At 36.5% G+C, this 16,942-nt stretch overlaps 2 protein-coding genes across 2 annotated transcripts in view; both read right to left on the reverse strand.

Annotated features, from left to right (window-relative positions):
- The window catches only part of LOC141543149 (sodium-coupled monocarboxylate transporter 1-like), a 39,864-nt gene extending 32,891 nt beyond the window's left edge, over positions 1-6,973 (reverse strand). Inside the window, exons 1-2 of the mRNA XM_074268049.1 lie at positions 6,255-6,973; positions 1,749-1,814 (exon numbers count right to left, since the gene is read on the reverse strand). Of these exons, the coding sequence (XP_074124150.1) occupies positions 1,749-1,814; positions 6,255-6,605 (417 nt within the window). The 5' untranslated portion in view covers positions 6,606-6,973. The remainder of the gene's footprint in view (positions 1-1,748; positions 1,815-6,254) is intronic.
- A 7,037-nt stretch (positions 6,974-14,010) lies between these two features.
- LOC141544805 (sodium-coupled monocarboxylate transporter 1-like) overlaps positions 14,011-16,942 on the reverse strand; it is a 31,540-nt gene continuing 28,608 nt past the window's right edge. The window contains 3 exon segments of the mRNA XM_074271365.1: positions 14,011-14,234; positions 15,183-15,218; positions 16,723-16,802. Coding sequence (XP_074127466.1) covers positions 14,145-14,234; positions 15,183-15,218; positions 16,723-16,802 — 206 coding nt within the window. The 3' untranslated portion in view covers positions 14,011-14,144.

Raw genomic sequence — 16,942 nt, forward strand, 5'->3', positions numbered from 1 at the left:
ATTAAGGAATAGTGCAGAAGGAATATCTACTCAGGTAAAGGATGAGCTCAGTAGTCACTAAGATCACTTTCTCTGGCATTCTGTGCTCCTGGGGTTCTATTGCTAATTTTTTTCATTTCGTAGGTCTTCAAATTTCTAGACTTTATCTTTGTCTTTAGGGGAGCATATTATATTCACTAATATAGCACAATCTGCTTAGCCATTTTCCACTAATAGTAGCTATCTTTAGTGAGTGGAGAAGGGAGAGAGGGGAAAAGACTTTTAAATTATAATTGTTGTATATTTAAGGGAAATAGCAAGTTGTACATAATGGAGTCATCTTCTAAAATTATACTATGTTAAGGAAATACTTGTTTTATACCATAAATTAAATTTTTTTAAAAAAGAGTAAAGTAAATCAAAGGTCCCTTATTTTCTTTTTAGTAGGATTACTTTTTTCTTTTTAATAGGAGGAGGAGGAAGAAGAGGATTTTCTTTTAGTAGGATTACTTCCCTCAGCTTCTTTATTATTTTGATGGAGGAGCACTATTTTTTTTATTTTTTTTTTTTTTTTTGCTGAGGCAATTAGGGTAAAGTGACTTGCCCAGGGTCACAGGAAGTGTTAAGTGTCTGAGATCACATTTGAACTCAGATCCTCCTGACTTCAGGGCTGGTACTCTATCCACTGAGCTACCTAGTGGGGCACTATTCTTTAAGACAAAATTTCATGAGCAAGCCATAGGCATTTCTGGGAAGACAATGGGGGAAATGTTAGCCCATAACTTCTCTGAGTACTTCTGATAGTGATGTGGGGATGACCCAACTAGCAGTGCACATGGATACCACCAGCAACATACATACATTCATGGGCTCAATGGTTTAAGCCAAGTACTGAGATTGTTTTTTCCCACCTCTTCTTTTTAAATATTTTTATCCTACATTTTGGAGAATTGGGGTGCAAATTTGAACTAGGTACCATTTGAGTCAACATGAGAGCTCTCTGTATGGCTTTCAGTTGTCAAAAAGGATAACAGTTGAGATACCCTTCTTCATGGTATCAGATTTCAGCACACCTCACCAAAACCCTCATTCATAATGGAGAAAATGCTGAAGCAGCTAAATCAGAGGAGAAACTCTGTGGTAGCACTTGGCCACATGGGTAACCCCAAGCACTTCGGATGATAATTAACAGCCTTTGCTTCTCAGAAACCTATCTCCCCAAACTTTTAAGTCAACTTTCCCTGCATATGTTTCTGTAGTTTTGGATTGTTACTTGTGGAAAACTTTGGAACTGGATATTCAGTGCTGGACAGTTTCCACAACAGGGAGTCTTCCACCTCCATTCTAGGCTGCCACATAAATGCTTTCTATTCCACTTCAGATAACCGTAGAAATTTGTAAGAAAAGCCCTTGAAAACTTTAGCGTCCCATAGATCTGGGAGTAACTCGTAACTCCAAAGAATTTTCAATGAAAATATTTTTTATCCTTTAAATTAGATTTTTCTTCGAACCTCTTGGTTTAGGAAAAAAGATTATTTTCTAAAGGCTATTTAAGGATCTCCATGGTCAATGTTCTGCATTAACAGGTTTCCTATTTCCAATTCTTTTTTCTCTTCATTTTTCATTTAAACATTCCATAAATCCACTTAGTAACTCCTTAAGACAGATGACCAGATGACAAAGCATCAAACAAAAAAACTCAAAGTGCTTTGTTTCCCCAAACACTTTATGTTATTAAAAAATAAAAGGGATTCTGGAGAAATACTAACCGTTTGAAAGATGAAGAATATGGTTCCACAGAGACGAATGTGTTTATTGAAACGAAGTTCTAAATACTTAAAAAAAAATTTAAAGGTAAAATCATTAATATGCACAATCAATAGTTTCATATAGCAGTGTCCCACACTATCATAGTATCATATATTTCAAGCTAGAAAAGCCCTCAAAGATTATGTATGATCTCAAAAGTTATAACTGATAGTAAGTTGCAAATGCAGAATTTGAACCCAGGTCTTCAAATATGAAGTCACTTTCCATCAGCACAAGGACTTCTAATCTCTCTGTCTCTCTCTGTCTCTGTCTCTCTGTCTGTCTTTCTCTTTTTTCTCCTTTTCTCTCTCTCTTTCTCTCCCTTTCTCAATATCTCTCTCAGTATCTGTCTCTGTGTATGTGTGTGTGTCTTGCTGTCTGTCTCTTTCTGTCTCACTCTGTGTCTGTCTCTATCTCTGTCTGTCCATCTTTCTGTCTCTTTTCCTGTCCTTTGATCCATCCTTTCTATTTCTCTCTATATCTCCTTCTGGGGGGGGGGTGCATATCACAATTCTCTATCAAAATATATCTATGGGAAAAATACAGAATTTTAGGGACCTGGATTCAAATCTCAAATCAGTAAAAAAAAATTTTGTAACCCACACTACACATGTGATTTGGATCAAGAGAGAAAGGATTTGGGGCCAGAAGATCTAGGTTCAAAATCTGGCTGTCACTTTACTAGCCCTGGGTAAGCTCCAGGAACAATATGAGCCTCACCTTTCTTATTTATTTGCTGTAAGGCTCAAATGAGATCTTTTATAGGAAAGAGTTTTGAAAGCTGTAATAACTCTAGGCCAGGGGGTTTTAACCTTTCTTTGTGCTATGGATACCTTTGTGACAGTCTGGTGAAATCTAGGGACCCCTTTCTCAGAATACAATTCTTAAATGCAGCAAAAAAAATGCATGAGTTTAAAAAGAAAACTAATTATATTAAAATACAGATATACAAATGTCTTTTTAAAACAATATAAATTCACAAACCCCAGATTATGAACTCTAAACAAAGGTGAGATTTGCCTAATATCAGACCCACAGACCAATAATGCTAGAAGCTAAAAAAATGTCCTTACTTCCCTATTTTTGTCAAGCTCAGTTACCCAAGTTCAAAACCTTCTCCAATTTCCCTCTCCCTTTTCTCACCCTAATCCTTATTCAAATCCTTTCATTTCTATTTCCAGACTAGCTCAAACATCCATGCCCCCTTTCCAGTCCAATTCCTACTGCCACTACCTTTATTATCTTAATCTGTAATAGTTTTCTGATTTATCTTTTTGTCCTGAACCACCTCTCCCATTTCTTTCCATTTAATCTTTTACATAATTGCCAAAGAAATCTTCCCAAAAGGCAAATTCAATAATATCGCTTCTCTATTTTACAAATTCCAGTCCTTATTGCCTATCAAAATAAAACATGGACTGCCTATTTGAACATTAAGGCTTTTCTATCATGTGGCTCCAATCTATCTTTACAGCATTTTCCCCACTATTCCCTGGGTTATTCTCCATTGTCTGATCTCTGCCTCTACACATTTGCAAATGTTGTCTCCATCCCTCCCCACCAACATTCCTATGGTTCAAATGGTCTCAAATGTTCAATAGGTAGGTGAAGATGTCAGCAGAGCAGTTAGGGCTAGATAAACACATTTGAGAATATTCATCAGAGAGATAACTGAATTCATGAGAGTTGATAAGATCACTAAATGAAATAGTAGAGAGGGAGAAAAGATGAGAAGATCCCAAAGAGTGAGGAATGGTCAGATAAATAAGAGGGGAACCAGGAGAGAACAGTATCATTAAACCTTAAAAGGAAAAGTATCAAAGAGGAGAGAATGATTGATAATGTCAAAGTTTGCAAAGAGGTCAAGAAAGATGAATATTGAGAAAATATTGTTGAATTTGGCAATTATGAGATTGTTGGTAATTTCGGAGAAAGAAATTTTGTTTAAATGAGATTGGAGGTTAGATAATAGATAATAAGACAATGAGAGGAAGGAAAAGGACACATTGACTGTAGACAACTTTGTCAAGAAGGTTAACCAGTAAAAGAGCAGAGAGTTATAGGATGGTAGCTAGCACAGATAAATGGATCAAATGAAGAAGTATATTTATACGTAGAGGAATATCAACCAATAGAAAGCAGCAGATTGAAGATAAATGAGGAAGTAGGTATGACAGAAGGTATAATCTACTGGGGATGATGGGATGGAATGGGATCACTTATTCATGTAGAGGGATTTTCCTTGGTAAAGGAGAAGACTCACCTCTTCTTGTGAGATGAAAATGAAGGAGAGAAGATAGTGACAAGATATCTGGGGGATGTGAGATGAGGGGGGAGGGAAAATAACCTCAATTTTTTCAGTATAATGTGAGGCAAGGTTCTCAGATGAGAGAATGGAAGGAGGAAGAGCCATGAGAGGTTTCGAGAGAACTAAAAAGATTTGAGATAATTGCTGTGTTAAGTGATATGGGACACAACAACTCAAGCTTGTAAATCAGTCTCTAGTGCTGATGGTTGCTCTATACAGCTTCCTATCTGCCCACAAAAGTTTTCCCATTTGGAAAAGGTATCCATCTCAAGAGAAGGACTAATTTCAGAGAAATCCTAACCCACCATCCATCTCTATGAAGAACTATGCACTTCCTAAATGTAGTCATGGCCATTCTGAAATGGTAACTAGAAACACATTGCTTTCTATGTGTGTCATAGGCTAATAGAATTTAGGTTATAAAGAATGACTTGCATGAAAGAAACCCTTAATAAATATTTGATTGCTAGATGGCACTCCCTAAGACTTCAAAGTACCCCATAATTAAGAAAATGTGAACTTCCTGAAATCACTTTCAAATGTCCTTTTCCTTTTTCTCTCTCCAATTCCTGTATTTTATCTCAATCCAACAACCAAGTAACTAAGCATCAGTTGTGTGCTGGAACACAGTAAACTCTTAAAGTGCTTAATTCTTAAACCACTGAGGTCCCTTTCAGCTCAAAAAATTCTGTGGTAAATATGTACAGAGCATTTTACTAGGCACTGGAGAAGATTTTTTAAAATAGAGAAAACACAGCTCTAATCCTTGCAGGACAGGAATATAGCATAGACAAAAATGACCGTAAGAGGAAATTTACAAAACTTGGCATTTTTTTTCTAAAATACTTTCGAGATTTGGAGTATATAAGTGTATATGTCCAGACCTATGATTTCATTAAAAGAGGGAGGTAGAATGGTGGAAACTCCTTTCATTGATGAAGTTCAATACTCGGTAACTTCCTATCTTAGAGAGCTACTTGGGGGCATATTAAGTGACTTACAGTTAATATTTTAGTCAGTCAGAAATCACTTAAGTACTATAATAAGCCAGTTTTTGTGCTAAGTTCAGTTAATGCAAAGAAAACCAAAAGACAGTCTCTATTCTCAAGTAGCTCACAGTCTAATGGAGGAGCTCATGATTAGAGGCAAGGCTTAAATCCCCATCTTCCTGACTCAGTGGCTATCCAATGAGCCATAATATTTTTATGTTGCTATAATAGAAGAGCGGGCTGATTTATCTTGTTCCTTTTTTCACAGACTCGGAAAGGAGAAGCAAGGAAGGTGTTTAATGAAGCTTCACAGGGAGGGTATATAGATTATGGCTATTGAGATAGGCACTGGTGCTTCATTGTCTTGTGGAAGCCAAAAATGAGGAAATTTAGATCAAAGCCCACTTCCCTTCACTCCCAACCCAATTGTCTCTCCTCTTTCTCACTAAATTGGGATAATAATTCTATTTGCACAATCCAGTCTAACTCTAATTTGGAATATGGTGACTCTGGAGCCAAGGCTCACATTTCAGAGGGTTTGCATAGCTCCTTAAAACAATCACAACAATCTTCCCTCTGAAACAACAAGATTGAGGGGAAAAGAATATCTCTTTAGTGCCCCACCTCCCCAAGAAACGTTTGAGAAGCAAAGGAGATGATTTGCTATATGGGAAAGTAGCAGAGGGGCCATAACAGAGCTCTCCATGTAGAGTGAGAAGACACTTGCTACTTGTGTGACATTGGGCAGACATTTGGGCTAGAACTTTCTCATTGTGTATATTGAAAACCCTTTCCACACTTAACACTTCCTAGCTGTGTGACCCTGGGCAAGTCACTTAACCCCAGCTTCAGGAAAAAAAAAAAAAAGAAAGAAAACCCTTTCCAGCTAAAAACAAAAACAAAGAGCAGCTAGGTGGCACATTGGATAGAGCACCAGCCCTGAATTCAGGAGGATTTGAGTTCAAATCTGGTCTCAGACACTTAACACTTCCTAGCTGTGTGACCCTGGGCAAGTCACTTAACCCCAGCCTCAGAAAAAATAAATATAAATTCATATTAATTTATATAAAATTTATAATTTATAAAATATAAATTTTAAAAAATAAAAACAAAACCAAAACAGTGTGGTGAGCTTTCTTCTACATTAAGCCCTCAAAAGAAGGCCTTACCTCATAAGTGCTGGTAATTTCCAACCTGTAAAAGACGGGGAGGAAAATCTCACCAGTGATGAGTACCACTATAATGTGGCTGAAAGCCCAAATGCTGAAAATGGCCCCAAAGCGATAGACCTCAGAGGGCGTCCCCAGGACGGTGATGGCTGAAATGAAGCTGGCGGTGAGGGACAATGCCACCGGGATTGCTGTCATTTGCCTCCCACCCATCATGAAGTCCTTCGGGGTCTGCTGGCCGCCCCTGGAGAAGGCATAGTAAACGCCTATGGCTGCGGAGATGAGCAGCATCCCGGCAAACACCAAATAGTCCCATACGCCAAAAGTCCCAGTTTCTTGACGGATGCCCATGGCAAACTTTCTTAGAATAAGCAGAAGCCAGGTCGCGGTGGCTGCTTGGCTCCGTGCCAGGCAAGGCTGGCGAGCTGAGCGCCTGCTCTCGGTTTCTGTCAGCAGGGTGCCTCTGAGCCCTAAGAGGGTAACGTCCAGAAAGTGCGATGACTCCTTCTAAATCAAGGAAGGGAGCTGTCCACTCGGAAGGGTGCTTGATCGAGTTAGAGAGACGAGTATGGAAGGAGATCAAGAGGAACCGTTTGCGCTATTGGGGTGTCCCGGATGTGCTGGACATCAGTCCACGAAAGTGACATCGAGGGAGCCTGGAGGCTTAAATGCCAGATATTGGGCTGGTGGCTGCTTTGGGGAGACCTGCATCCTTGAACTTTCCCTAGCTAACCAGGAGGAAATGAAAGTTTGGGCCAGTCGATTGGGGAAGTAGGAAGCAATTTTAAATGAGAGGGAAAGAATATCTCCAGAGAATTCCCCTCATTTAAGTCCCACCTGTCAGGCCTCCCTTTGATCCAAATTACAAAATAAACAATGTGTGTAATTGGATTAGGGTTAGAGTGGTTCAGAAATTTGTTTCAAAGAATTGGCTTACACACTTGTCAGAAACTCATCTGATGCCCAATGAGAGCAAATACTATTAAGACAAATTATGATGAATAAATTCAACAAATAAGGACTAAAGGGGGGGGGGAATAGTGAAAGGTGAATAACAGAGAACAAAAGAAGACCTACAAGGAAGTAAAGAAAAGCTTAGTAGTTTTGAAAACAATGTGGAGTATTTACTATATAAGCTTTCTTGAAATGGAAATTTATTGTTTTATAGCAAATCTTCTGTTGTGTATATGGCAATTTTTTTCTTTTCTCATTTTCTATTTAACTTTAAAATAAATTTCAAATTTTACCAAAAAAACAAAAAGCAAATAAAGACTAAACACATAGTCTGTTGCCCAGGCTAGTACTGAATTCATTCCTTCACTTCTGTCTCTTGGAATCTGATTTCTTCTGTACTCTGTTGAATTGCAGTCTTTTTCATGAACTCTTTTCTGATTTCCCTTTTTCCCCTCAATTCCTGTTCACCCTCCCAGACTAGTTTGTATTCATTTTATAAATATTATGTATACATTCTATATGTGTATTTCTCCTGTTTATTTTTTTTTCCCCCTGAGGCTGGGGTTAAGTGACTTGCCCAGGGTCACACAGCTAGAAAGTGTTAAGTATCTGGGACTAGATTTGAATTCGGGTCCTCCTAAATTCAAGGCTGGTGCTCTATCCACTGCGCCACCTAGCTGCCTCTATTTCTCCTGTTTAAATATAAATGCCTTCAGAGCAGAGATTAATTCACTTTTGTCGGTTTTTTCCATAGTCATCTACATATTTCAGATATCTAGGGAATGGTGGAATTCTAGAATAGAAGCTTTTAGATTCATCTGACTTGTATGATGGGGAAGGCAACTACAAATGGCATATGCTTCCCTGCCTACAGGTCATTGGTTAGGATCCCGAGGAAAAGAGGCTGCGTTTGGGGCCTTAATTAATTTTTTTGTTTCAATATTTTATTTTAACATATAAAAACAATTTTTAAAATTCATTTTTAAAAGTTAGAGCTCCAGAATCTCTCCCCTTCTTTCTCATTCCATCCCCACAATGGAGAATGCAATTAATTCAATATAGATTATGTGTAGTCGTGCAAAATATTTCTAATAAGCTTCAGTCTGCATTCAGATAATTCAGATACATCAGTTCTTTCTCTGGATATGGATAACATTTTTCATCATAGATCCTTCAGAGTTGTCTTAGATCATTGTATTGCTGAGAATAGTTGTCATTCACATCTGAGCATCTTACAATATTACTGTTACTTTGTACACAGTACATTTCATTTTGCATCAGCCTTTCCAGGTTGTTGTTGTAGTTGTTTTTTGAGAGGATCCTGCTTATCATCTTTTTTTTTTTTTTTTTTGAGACAATTGGGATTAAATGACTTGCCCAGGATCATACAGCTAGGAAGTATTAAGTATCTTAGGCTGGATTTGAATTCAAATCCTCTTGACTCCAAGGCCGATGCTCTATATTGAACCATCTAGCTGTTTCTTATGTTACAAAACTATGCCATCATAATCACCACAGTTTATTCAGCCATTCCCCAATTGATAGGCATCCCTTCAATTTCCAATTCTTTGCCCTCAGGGAAAAAAATAGCTGACAAACATTTTTTTTTGTATCTATAGATCTTTTTCCTTTTTGCTTTTTATCTTTTTTGGGATGTGGATCTAGTAGTTATATTTCTAGGTCAAAAAATATGCATGGATTCATAATCCTTTAGCTATACTGCTGGCATTGATTTTTTTTTTATTTTTAATTTTAATTTTATTTTATAATTATAACATTTTTTTGACAGTACATATGCATGGGTAATTTTTACAACATTATCCCTTGCACTTACTTCTATTCAGATTTTTTCCCTTCCTCCCCCAACCTCCTCCCCCAGATGGCAAGCAGTCTTATATGTGTTAAATATATTACAGTATATTCTAGATACAATATATTTGTGTAGAACCGAATTTTTTGTTGCACAGAAAGAATTGGATTCAGAAGGTAAAAATAGCAGTTTACATTCATTTCCCAGTGTTCCTTTTCTGGATGTAGCTGGTTCTGTCCATCATTAATCAATTGGAATTGGATTAGCTCTTCTCTATGTTGAAGAAATCCACTTCCATCAGCATACATCCTCGTACAGTATCATTGTTGAAGTGTATAATGATCTTCTGGTTCTGCTCGTTTCACTCAGCATCAGTTGATGTAAGTCTCTCCAAGCCTCTCTGTATTTCTCCTGTTGGTCATTTCTTATAGAACAATAATATTCCATAACATTCATATACCATAGTTTACCCAACCATTCTCCAATTGATGGACATTCATCTTCCAGCTTCTAGCCACTATGAAAAGGGCTGCCACAAACATTTTGGCACATACAGGTCCCTTTCCCTTCTTTAGTAGTTCCTTGGGGTATAAGCCCAGTAGTAGTATGGCTGGGTCAAAGGGTATGCACATTTTGATAACTTTTTGGGCATAATTCCAGATTGCTCTCCAGAATGGTTGGATTCTTTCACAACTCCACCAACAATGCATCAGTGTCCCAGTTTTCCCACAGTCCCTCCAACATTCATCGTTATTTGTTCCTGTCATCTTAGCCAATCTGACAGGTGTGTAATGATACCTCAGAGTTGTCTTAATTTGCATTTCTCTGATCAATAGTGATTTGGAATGGCATTGATTTTTAAAACTAATGTCAAGTGAGTCAATGAAGACCCTAAGAACAAATATACAGCATCTGACAATTGTTTAGTAAATGCTTGTTTTGGACTAATTGATAAAAGTGAATAATGCACAGAAATATGGGAAAACCTAGGAATACTCTGGCAGTGAGGTAGGGCATTGGATAGAGCACAAGTATCAGGAAGACGAGTTCAAATTTGGCCTCAGAAATTTTCTGGATGTTTAACCCTGGACAAGTCATGTAACATGTTTGTCTCTTTCATCAACTGTGAAATGGGGATAATAAGCTTCTACCTTTTGAAGGTTTTTTTGAAGATCAATGAGATATTTTTAAAGTACTTAGCATGGAGTCTGTTTCCTTCCTACATCCACAAATCACAATTATGCAAAATGCATTGATATTTGAATTGCATGACCCCATGACCATTTGTCAGTAATACTGTGGACAGTGGTCCTCAAACTTTTTAAATAGGGCCAGTTCACTGTCCTTCAGACTGTGGGAGGGCCAGACTATAGTAAAAACAAAAGCTCACACTCTGTCTCTGCCCCTCAGCCCATTTGCCATAGCCCGGTGGGCTGCATAAACATCCTCAGCGGGCCACAGTTTGAGAATCCCTGCTGTAGAAGACATAAGATCATAGATTTCAACCCATAGAGGACCTCAAAAATTAACTAGAACAAATCTCTCTCTTTACAGAAAGATAGAGATTCAGAAAGATTAAGACAATTGTCCAAGAGCCCACAGAACAGAAGCAGAAATTGAACAGATGTTTTCTCATTCCAAATCATTTTCCCCTTATTCTATGTCCCCTTCCCTAAAATTCTTGATAGTTAATAAATATTTAATAACCATCTACTATGAGCCAGGCACTGTGCTGTGTTAGGTCAGATACAAATAACCTGAGGTCCCTTTTATGACTCTGGATTGTCTGTGAAAGTGGGGCTTCAAGTAATATTTGTACAGAAAAAAAACCACTTTTCTTTTCAGAATTGAGGGGGATGAAAGATACTTTATGGTGGGCAAAGTACAAAAGGAAATGTTTCAGAGTGGTTGAAATGGAATTCTTCTAGAATCCTGTTTTACTTCTGCTGGTCAAGATTGGTTTCTCGTTGACATTAGAAACTAGGATGTGGACTTCTACGCTAGAAATCACTTGTTATGATGGAAAAAATTTCACTGTAGTCTGATGTCAGATACAGGCTAGAAAGTATGAGTTAATAGAATGGGGAAAGTTTAGGGTAAAAAGTGGGATGACGTGCTTGCAACTACTTTCATTAGTGTATACCCAAGAGCTCTAATATCTGAAGCTGCCTTTGAGCCTTCCACCTCTTGCAATGTCCTTTCTTTGGACAAGGTAGATTTTTTTCTGGTGTCGACTCCACAGAGGCAGATTTCTGGTTATTTTGATGGATTGCTATATCTATAATCTCACAATGTGGATACTCCTCCCAGTGACACAGATCCAAACATTCCTACTAATTCAAAGGAATACTTGTTCATATTCTCAAATCCATAATGAAAGTATTAACCAATCTGCCCAGAGAACCTGTGGCTACATGTCTTGACACGGGGAATACCAGTAGAGCTTAAGGTTTCTCCACAATTTATGTTTCCACTCCTGTGGTATGATTTAACCATCTTTTAAGTTTTACCATACTTTCCTCACTTTTTCCATTGATGCTTCCTGTATTTCCCATGGAATCATTCCTTGGAAATACTTTGGTGCCTGCTCAGACTTACCATGTAGCTTCCCATGATCCCTTAAGCAATCCAGTACCTTATTTCTTTGTAGACTATTGTTAGGTCTCAAGTCACCCATCACTTTAATGACACCATAAAAACATGTGATTTTTATCATTAAGAGTACAATCCCCCTTTGGGAAAAATGGCATATATTTCTTTGTGGTTTAAGACTGATGAATTACCAGTTTTCCAGGGAAGTAAAGAGGAAAGAGAAAATACTAGTCACATGAAATATTCAATTCTAAATTTAAGAGCAGAATGAGAGGTACAATTTCTAAGGCTTTTCATAAGTTCTATTGCAATGTGTTTATTTTATTTTAATTTTCTTGTTTTAGGGAACAAGTGTTTCCCAGAAATTGAAGTCACTCACATCAAGCACCAATGTCAACCTTGGTTTTATTTATTTTTTAGTGGAGAGGCATTAAGGGCTAAGTGTTTGCCCGGAATGATACAGCTAGTATCAAGTCTCTGAAGCTGGATTTGAACTCTTGATCCCAGGGCCAGTGCTCTTTTCACTATGCCCCCTAGCTATCTCCCTTGGTTTCATTCCTAACATCTTATGGGTCTTTCTCCTCTTGACTTTCTTCTCCAGTGAAAAAGTGGCAATCCTCTATAATAGGAGTGCTTCAGTCATTTGCACAGTGACCATGTCCATAAATGTACATCTCTGAACTTGATGTCCATCACAATTTAAGAGTTGGTAATAAGCTTCTCCATAGATTCTATAGAGACATAGTTGATCATTGTTTAGATCAAAGTTCTCAAGCCTTTCAAAGTCATTTTTTTCTTTACAGTATTACTATATTTCATGACTAATGTGGAAATGTTTTACACCATTACATACTTGTAATGGCTTTTGTTTTCCTTTGGATGGGAGAGGAAGAGGAGACAACTTGGAAATGTAAATATGAAAGTGGGAAAAAAAAATCAATGTTCTTGTTCTTGTGTAAATTGTCCTCTTGATTTGGTTCACTTTACTCTGCTTTAGTTCATACATCGAGAATGCTCAGTATTGTCTTTTTCATCATCTTATGATCAATAATATTATCTTTATATGCTACCATCTGCTTAGCCATTTCCCAGCTGAACAAGAGAACATTTAAAGTATCCCTTGGATTATAGGTTTTTTGTTTTCCTTTTCCCTGCTTTGAATCCTCTTAAAGCTCAGTAAATCTGTTTTGTGACTATATTTGTTTAATTAACATTTATGCTATACACCTACTTATCCATCCATTATCTATCCTATCCATTCATCCATCCATTTCATCCATTTATCAATCTACTCTCACTTTGGTGACACAAGACCTAACTTAAAAACAACCTAAAATTAAAGTCATTTTCCCCCATGGAGGTAGAAATATGATTAGCCAGAGTTTGAAAAAGGCCAGTATAACCTCTTATTAAAGTCCTCAAGGACTGTCAGTTCAAAAGCAGTGTCTCTACAGACAATGAGTCTGTAGAGGATAGGCTTCAGTGCTTCAGCTCAATCTGGTCCAAGAAGCAATTTATTTGTTAAATAGAAATGAAATTTTCCAAAATGGTAACAGCTATTTAAAAAAATGTAAAATTTATTATTATCACCAGAAAGACATTTACTTTTTGTTCAAAAACAAACCATATTTCTATGGCACTTTGAAGTTTACAAAGAAGTTTTCTGACAACAGTCCTATGAGGTAGATATCATAATATTTCCATTTTACAGATTTAGAAAATATAAGCTCAGAATGGTTAGGTAATTTTCACAAAGCAATGAACTGTCAAACCCAAGTCTGACTTCAATTTCCCCTTTATCCCGATATCTTTTAAAGATCAATTCTATAATTACCTAAATACATAAGAAAACACATATTGCCTAATCCAGTGCTTAAAATCCACATGTGCATATATTCTACATTCCAAAAGAATGCATCATCCTTGAAATCAAGAACTGTCTTTTAAATGCAGAATACAATTCTTGGATGTATAGTAGGAACTTAAATGCTTGTCTCCCAGTTGTAAGAATCTTTTTATTGTCATCTGCAAAATTCAAATTGATGTGTTCCTTGAGAGCAGGACTAGTTCATATTTATCTGTACATATTAGTGCTTCTGATTTGTAAGAAGCTATCAGGCAGCTAGTTCTCAGTTCATGTCAATAATTAACATAAAATGTTATGGCTCTCCCTTTGTGCCAGAAGGCTGAATTATTAAAAGATAAACTATGTTAATATTACATAATACAAGTTCTTTATACATTTCTAAACGTATCTAGACTTTTTCTGCATCACCTTCTGGCCTTCTTATGTTGTGTACAGCTCCCCCACAAATTGCCATTTAATTTCTTATACCAAGTCTAAAAACATCAAAACCATGATGGGTCATGTTGTGGAAGGGGTAATTGTATCTGGATTTGCACTATTCAAATTTATTATATGCAAAATATTGGTTTTATTGGTGCCACCAGTCCATTGGAACTCTGCAATGATGATTCAAATGTGACCATTTCACAGATTCAGACTAATAGGAATAGTTCACTGTAGTTGATCCTTAAAGATGTGTTAATTCATTAGTTGGTTGATCCCGTTTAGTTCCTCTATCTTCTATCACATAAAGTGGTTGGTTTACAGCTTGATTCTCCTGAAAGTTAACAGTGATTATTTTCAAAAAATTCCATGATTATTATCCATTATATTATACACCACTGATTTTCAAAAATTTCCATTATATATTATCATATACATTATATTGTATTCATTATATTATATACATTATGTTATATTCCATTGATTATTTTCAAAAAATTCCATGATGGTCCCATCAACTTAGGTTCTCCCTTCCCTGGATAATAACTTCTAGATAATAGGTAGTCTATGAATTATGGTAGCCTGCAAAGATCTTTTCTTGGTGATCTAAGACAATTCTGAAGGACTTGTGATGAAAACTACTGTCACTACTTAGAGAAAGAACCGATTGTGTCTGAATATAGATGAAAGGATACATTTTTTTTGAGGTGTTTTTTAAAAATGTTTTGCATTTGATTGGGGAAAATCTTCTCCTGATGACTAAGTTTTTGGCATGAGCTGAATTTTACCTAGGCTAGTCCTCCAATGAAAGAAAAAGGGAAAAAAAGAAATCTGTTACCAGACCCATATTTAAAGCTTCTCACTAGAAGTTGGCCTCCTTTAATATAGGCTTTGAGGATTGAGAATTAACTCCCTACCAAAATGAAGTTTAAAAAAGGAATAGAGTGAAGAAGAGACAGGAGAAGTATTCACCTACAAAACAAAGATTTTCTTTAAAAAAAAAAAATCTCCTTACATTGACTTTCTAGTAAACCTCACTGCATCAAAATTATGTTAATGAATATTCATAGATCATAGACTTCATGCAAGAAGGGGCTCAGAAGCCATATAGTCCATTTTTTTCATTTACATGAGGCCCACGAGAGTTAATATGGCCAGGCCAGGGTCACTCAAACATTAAGTAAGAGAGTATCATTACATAATAGAGTAACATTAAGTAATAGAGTATTAAGTAATAGTATCAAAGTATTTGGAATTCAAAGGACTTCAAAATTATTTTTACCATTGTAACATGGATTCCATATAACCGCCTTTCACCCTAAAGGTAAAAAAAAATTCTTATAATGTATCACAACTTAATAAAATTTAATTAATAAAAACTTAATTGACTAATAATAAAATTGATTTGACAATAAAATAAAGATCTGAAAAGATCTGATGTCAATGGACTGTCCAAAGACCTGATTCCTCAGGTGACAAATTCCTGCTCAACACTAAAGGATTCCTCTTTGAACTAAATTCCTGAAAGAAATTTTTTGAGAAAGATGTCAAAGGTCCATGGACACTAAAGAAGTCCAACAGATACTTACTCTTTCCCTGTATGACTACCTCCCTTCCCTTAAAGGAAAATATTTCCACCATCTTTTTATTGTTACTTGTGTGTTTTTTGTGCTTTTTTTCATTTACCTTGTGATTTGATTTTTTCTTGTGCAGCATGACAAATATGTTTAGAAGAATTGCACGTAACTTATTTTGGATTGTTTGCTATCTATGGGAGAGGAGGATGGAGGGAGAAAATTTTGGAACACAAGATTTTGCAAGTATGAATGTTGAAAAATCTTTGCATATGTTTAGAAAAATAAAAGGATATTTTTAAAATACATATATATTACCTCATTTGAATCTCAGTCACCATGAGAGGTAGGTGCTATTATGAAACATTTTTCAGATGAGGCAGAGTACTCTTGGGACTTGCCCAAGGTCACAGTCAGTAAAAGTATTTGACGTTGAAATCAGGTCTTCCTGATTTCAAATCTAACACAGCATTACATATACATATATACTCAAATATATTAGCGTATCTAATAGGTAATGTGCATGTATAGTTGTTTGTGTGCTGGCTTCTATATTAGCACCTGAGCTCTTTGAGGGCAGGGACCATCTTTTCTCTTTATCAAGCTTTACAGAGCTAAGCACAGTGCCTGCCACACGTTTGTCATTTGGTCATTTCTCAGTTGTGTCTGACTCTTGTAACCTTATTTGGGTGCTCTTGGCAAAGGTACCAGAGAGGTTTTCATTTCCTCCTCCAGTTCATTTTACATATAAGGAAACTGAGGCAAACAGGGGTAAGTGACTTGCCCAGGGTCACATAGCTAATAAGTGTCTGAGGCAGGATTCAACTCATGTGCTCCTGAATTCATTACCTGGTTGTTCCTCTTGGCACATATCAAGTGCTTAATAGATGGTGATTGACTGATGGACATTTGTGAGGATAAAGCCAATGACCCAGGTGACTACAAATGCTATTGTTTGATAGCTGATAACTGGAACCCACTGGAAGGTATAATTAGAGCAAGGATTTTTACCCTGAGGTACATGACCATATTTTTAGATTTGGGGATATTTTGGTAAATGTATTTCAAAACAATAAACTTTTGCAAACATGTGCATGATTCTGAGAATTACTGGCAAAGGGGTCCAGTACACAAGGTAGGTAAAGAATCCTTCCATTAGAGGTCCAATAATTGTTTTTTCCCCTACTCATATTTCCAGAGAAAAATTACAATCCATTCCTCTTATAAGAAACATGAAGAGTGACATACCTTCTTTAAAAAATCAAAGTTGGATAAAAAATCTTCTTTGGTTAGTAGCAATTTCTTATCTATGACCTGTTTTCTTCCCCCTGAAAAACAAACATTTGTACTTTCAGAAAAATAGCAATTACTCTGAAATAAATTTTTCAGAATTTCTGATTGAAAAGTATACTCTGCTGTGCATACCCTTTGACCCAGCAGTGTTTCTACTGGGCTTATATCCCAAAAG

The sequence above is a fragment of the Sminthopsis crassicaudata genome, chromosome 5, assembly GCF_048593235.1.
Source record: "Sminthopsis crassicaudata isolate SCR6 chromosome 5, ASM4859323v1, whole genome shotgun sequence".
NCBI classification, from domain to species: domain Eukaryota; kingdom Metazoa; phylum Chordata; class Mammalia; order Dasyuromorphia; family Dasyuridae; genus Sminthopsis; species Sminthopsis crassicaudata.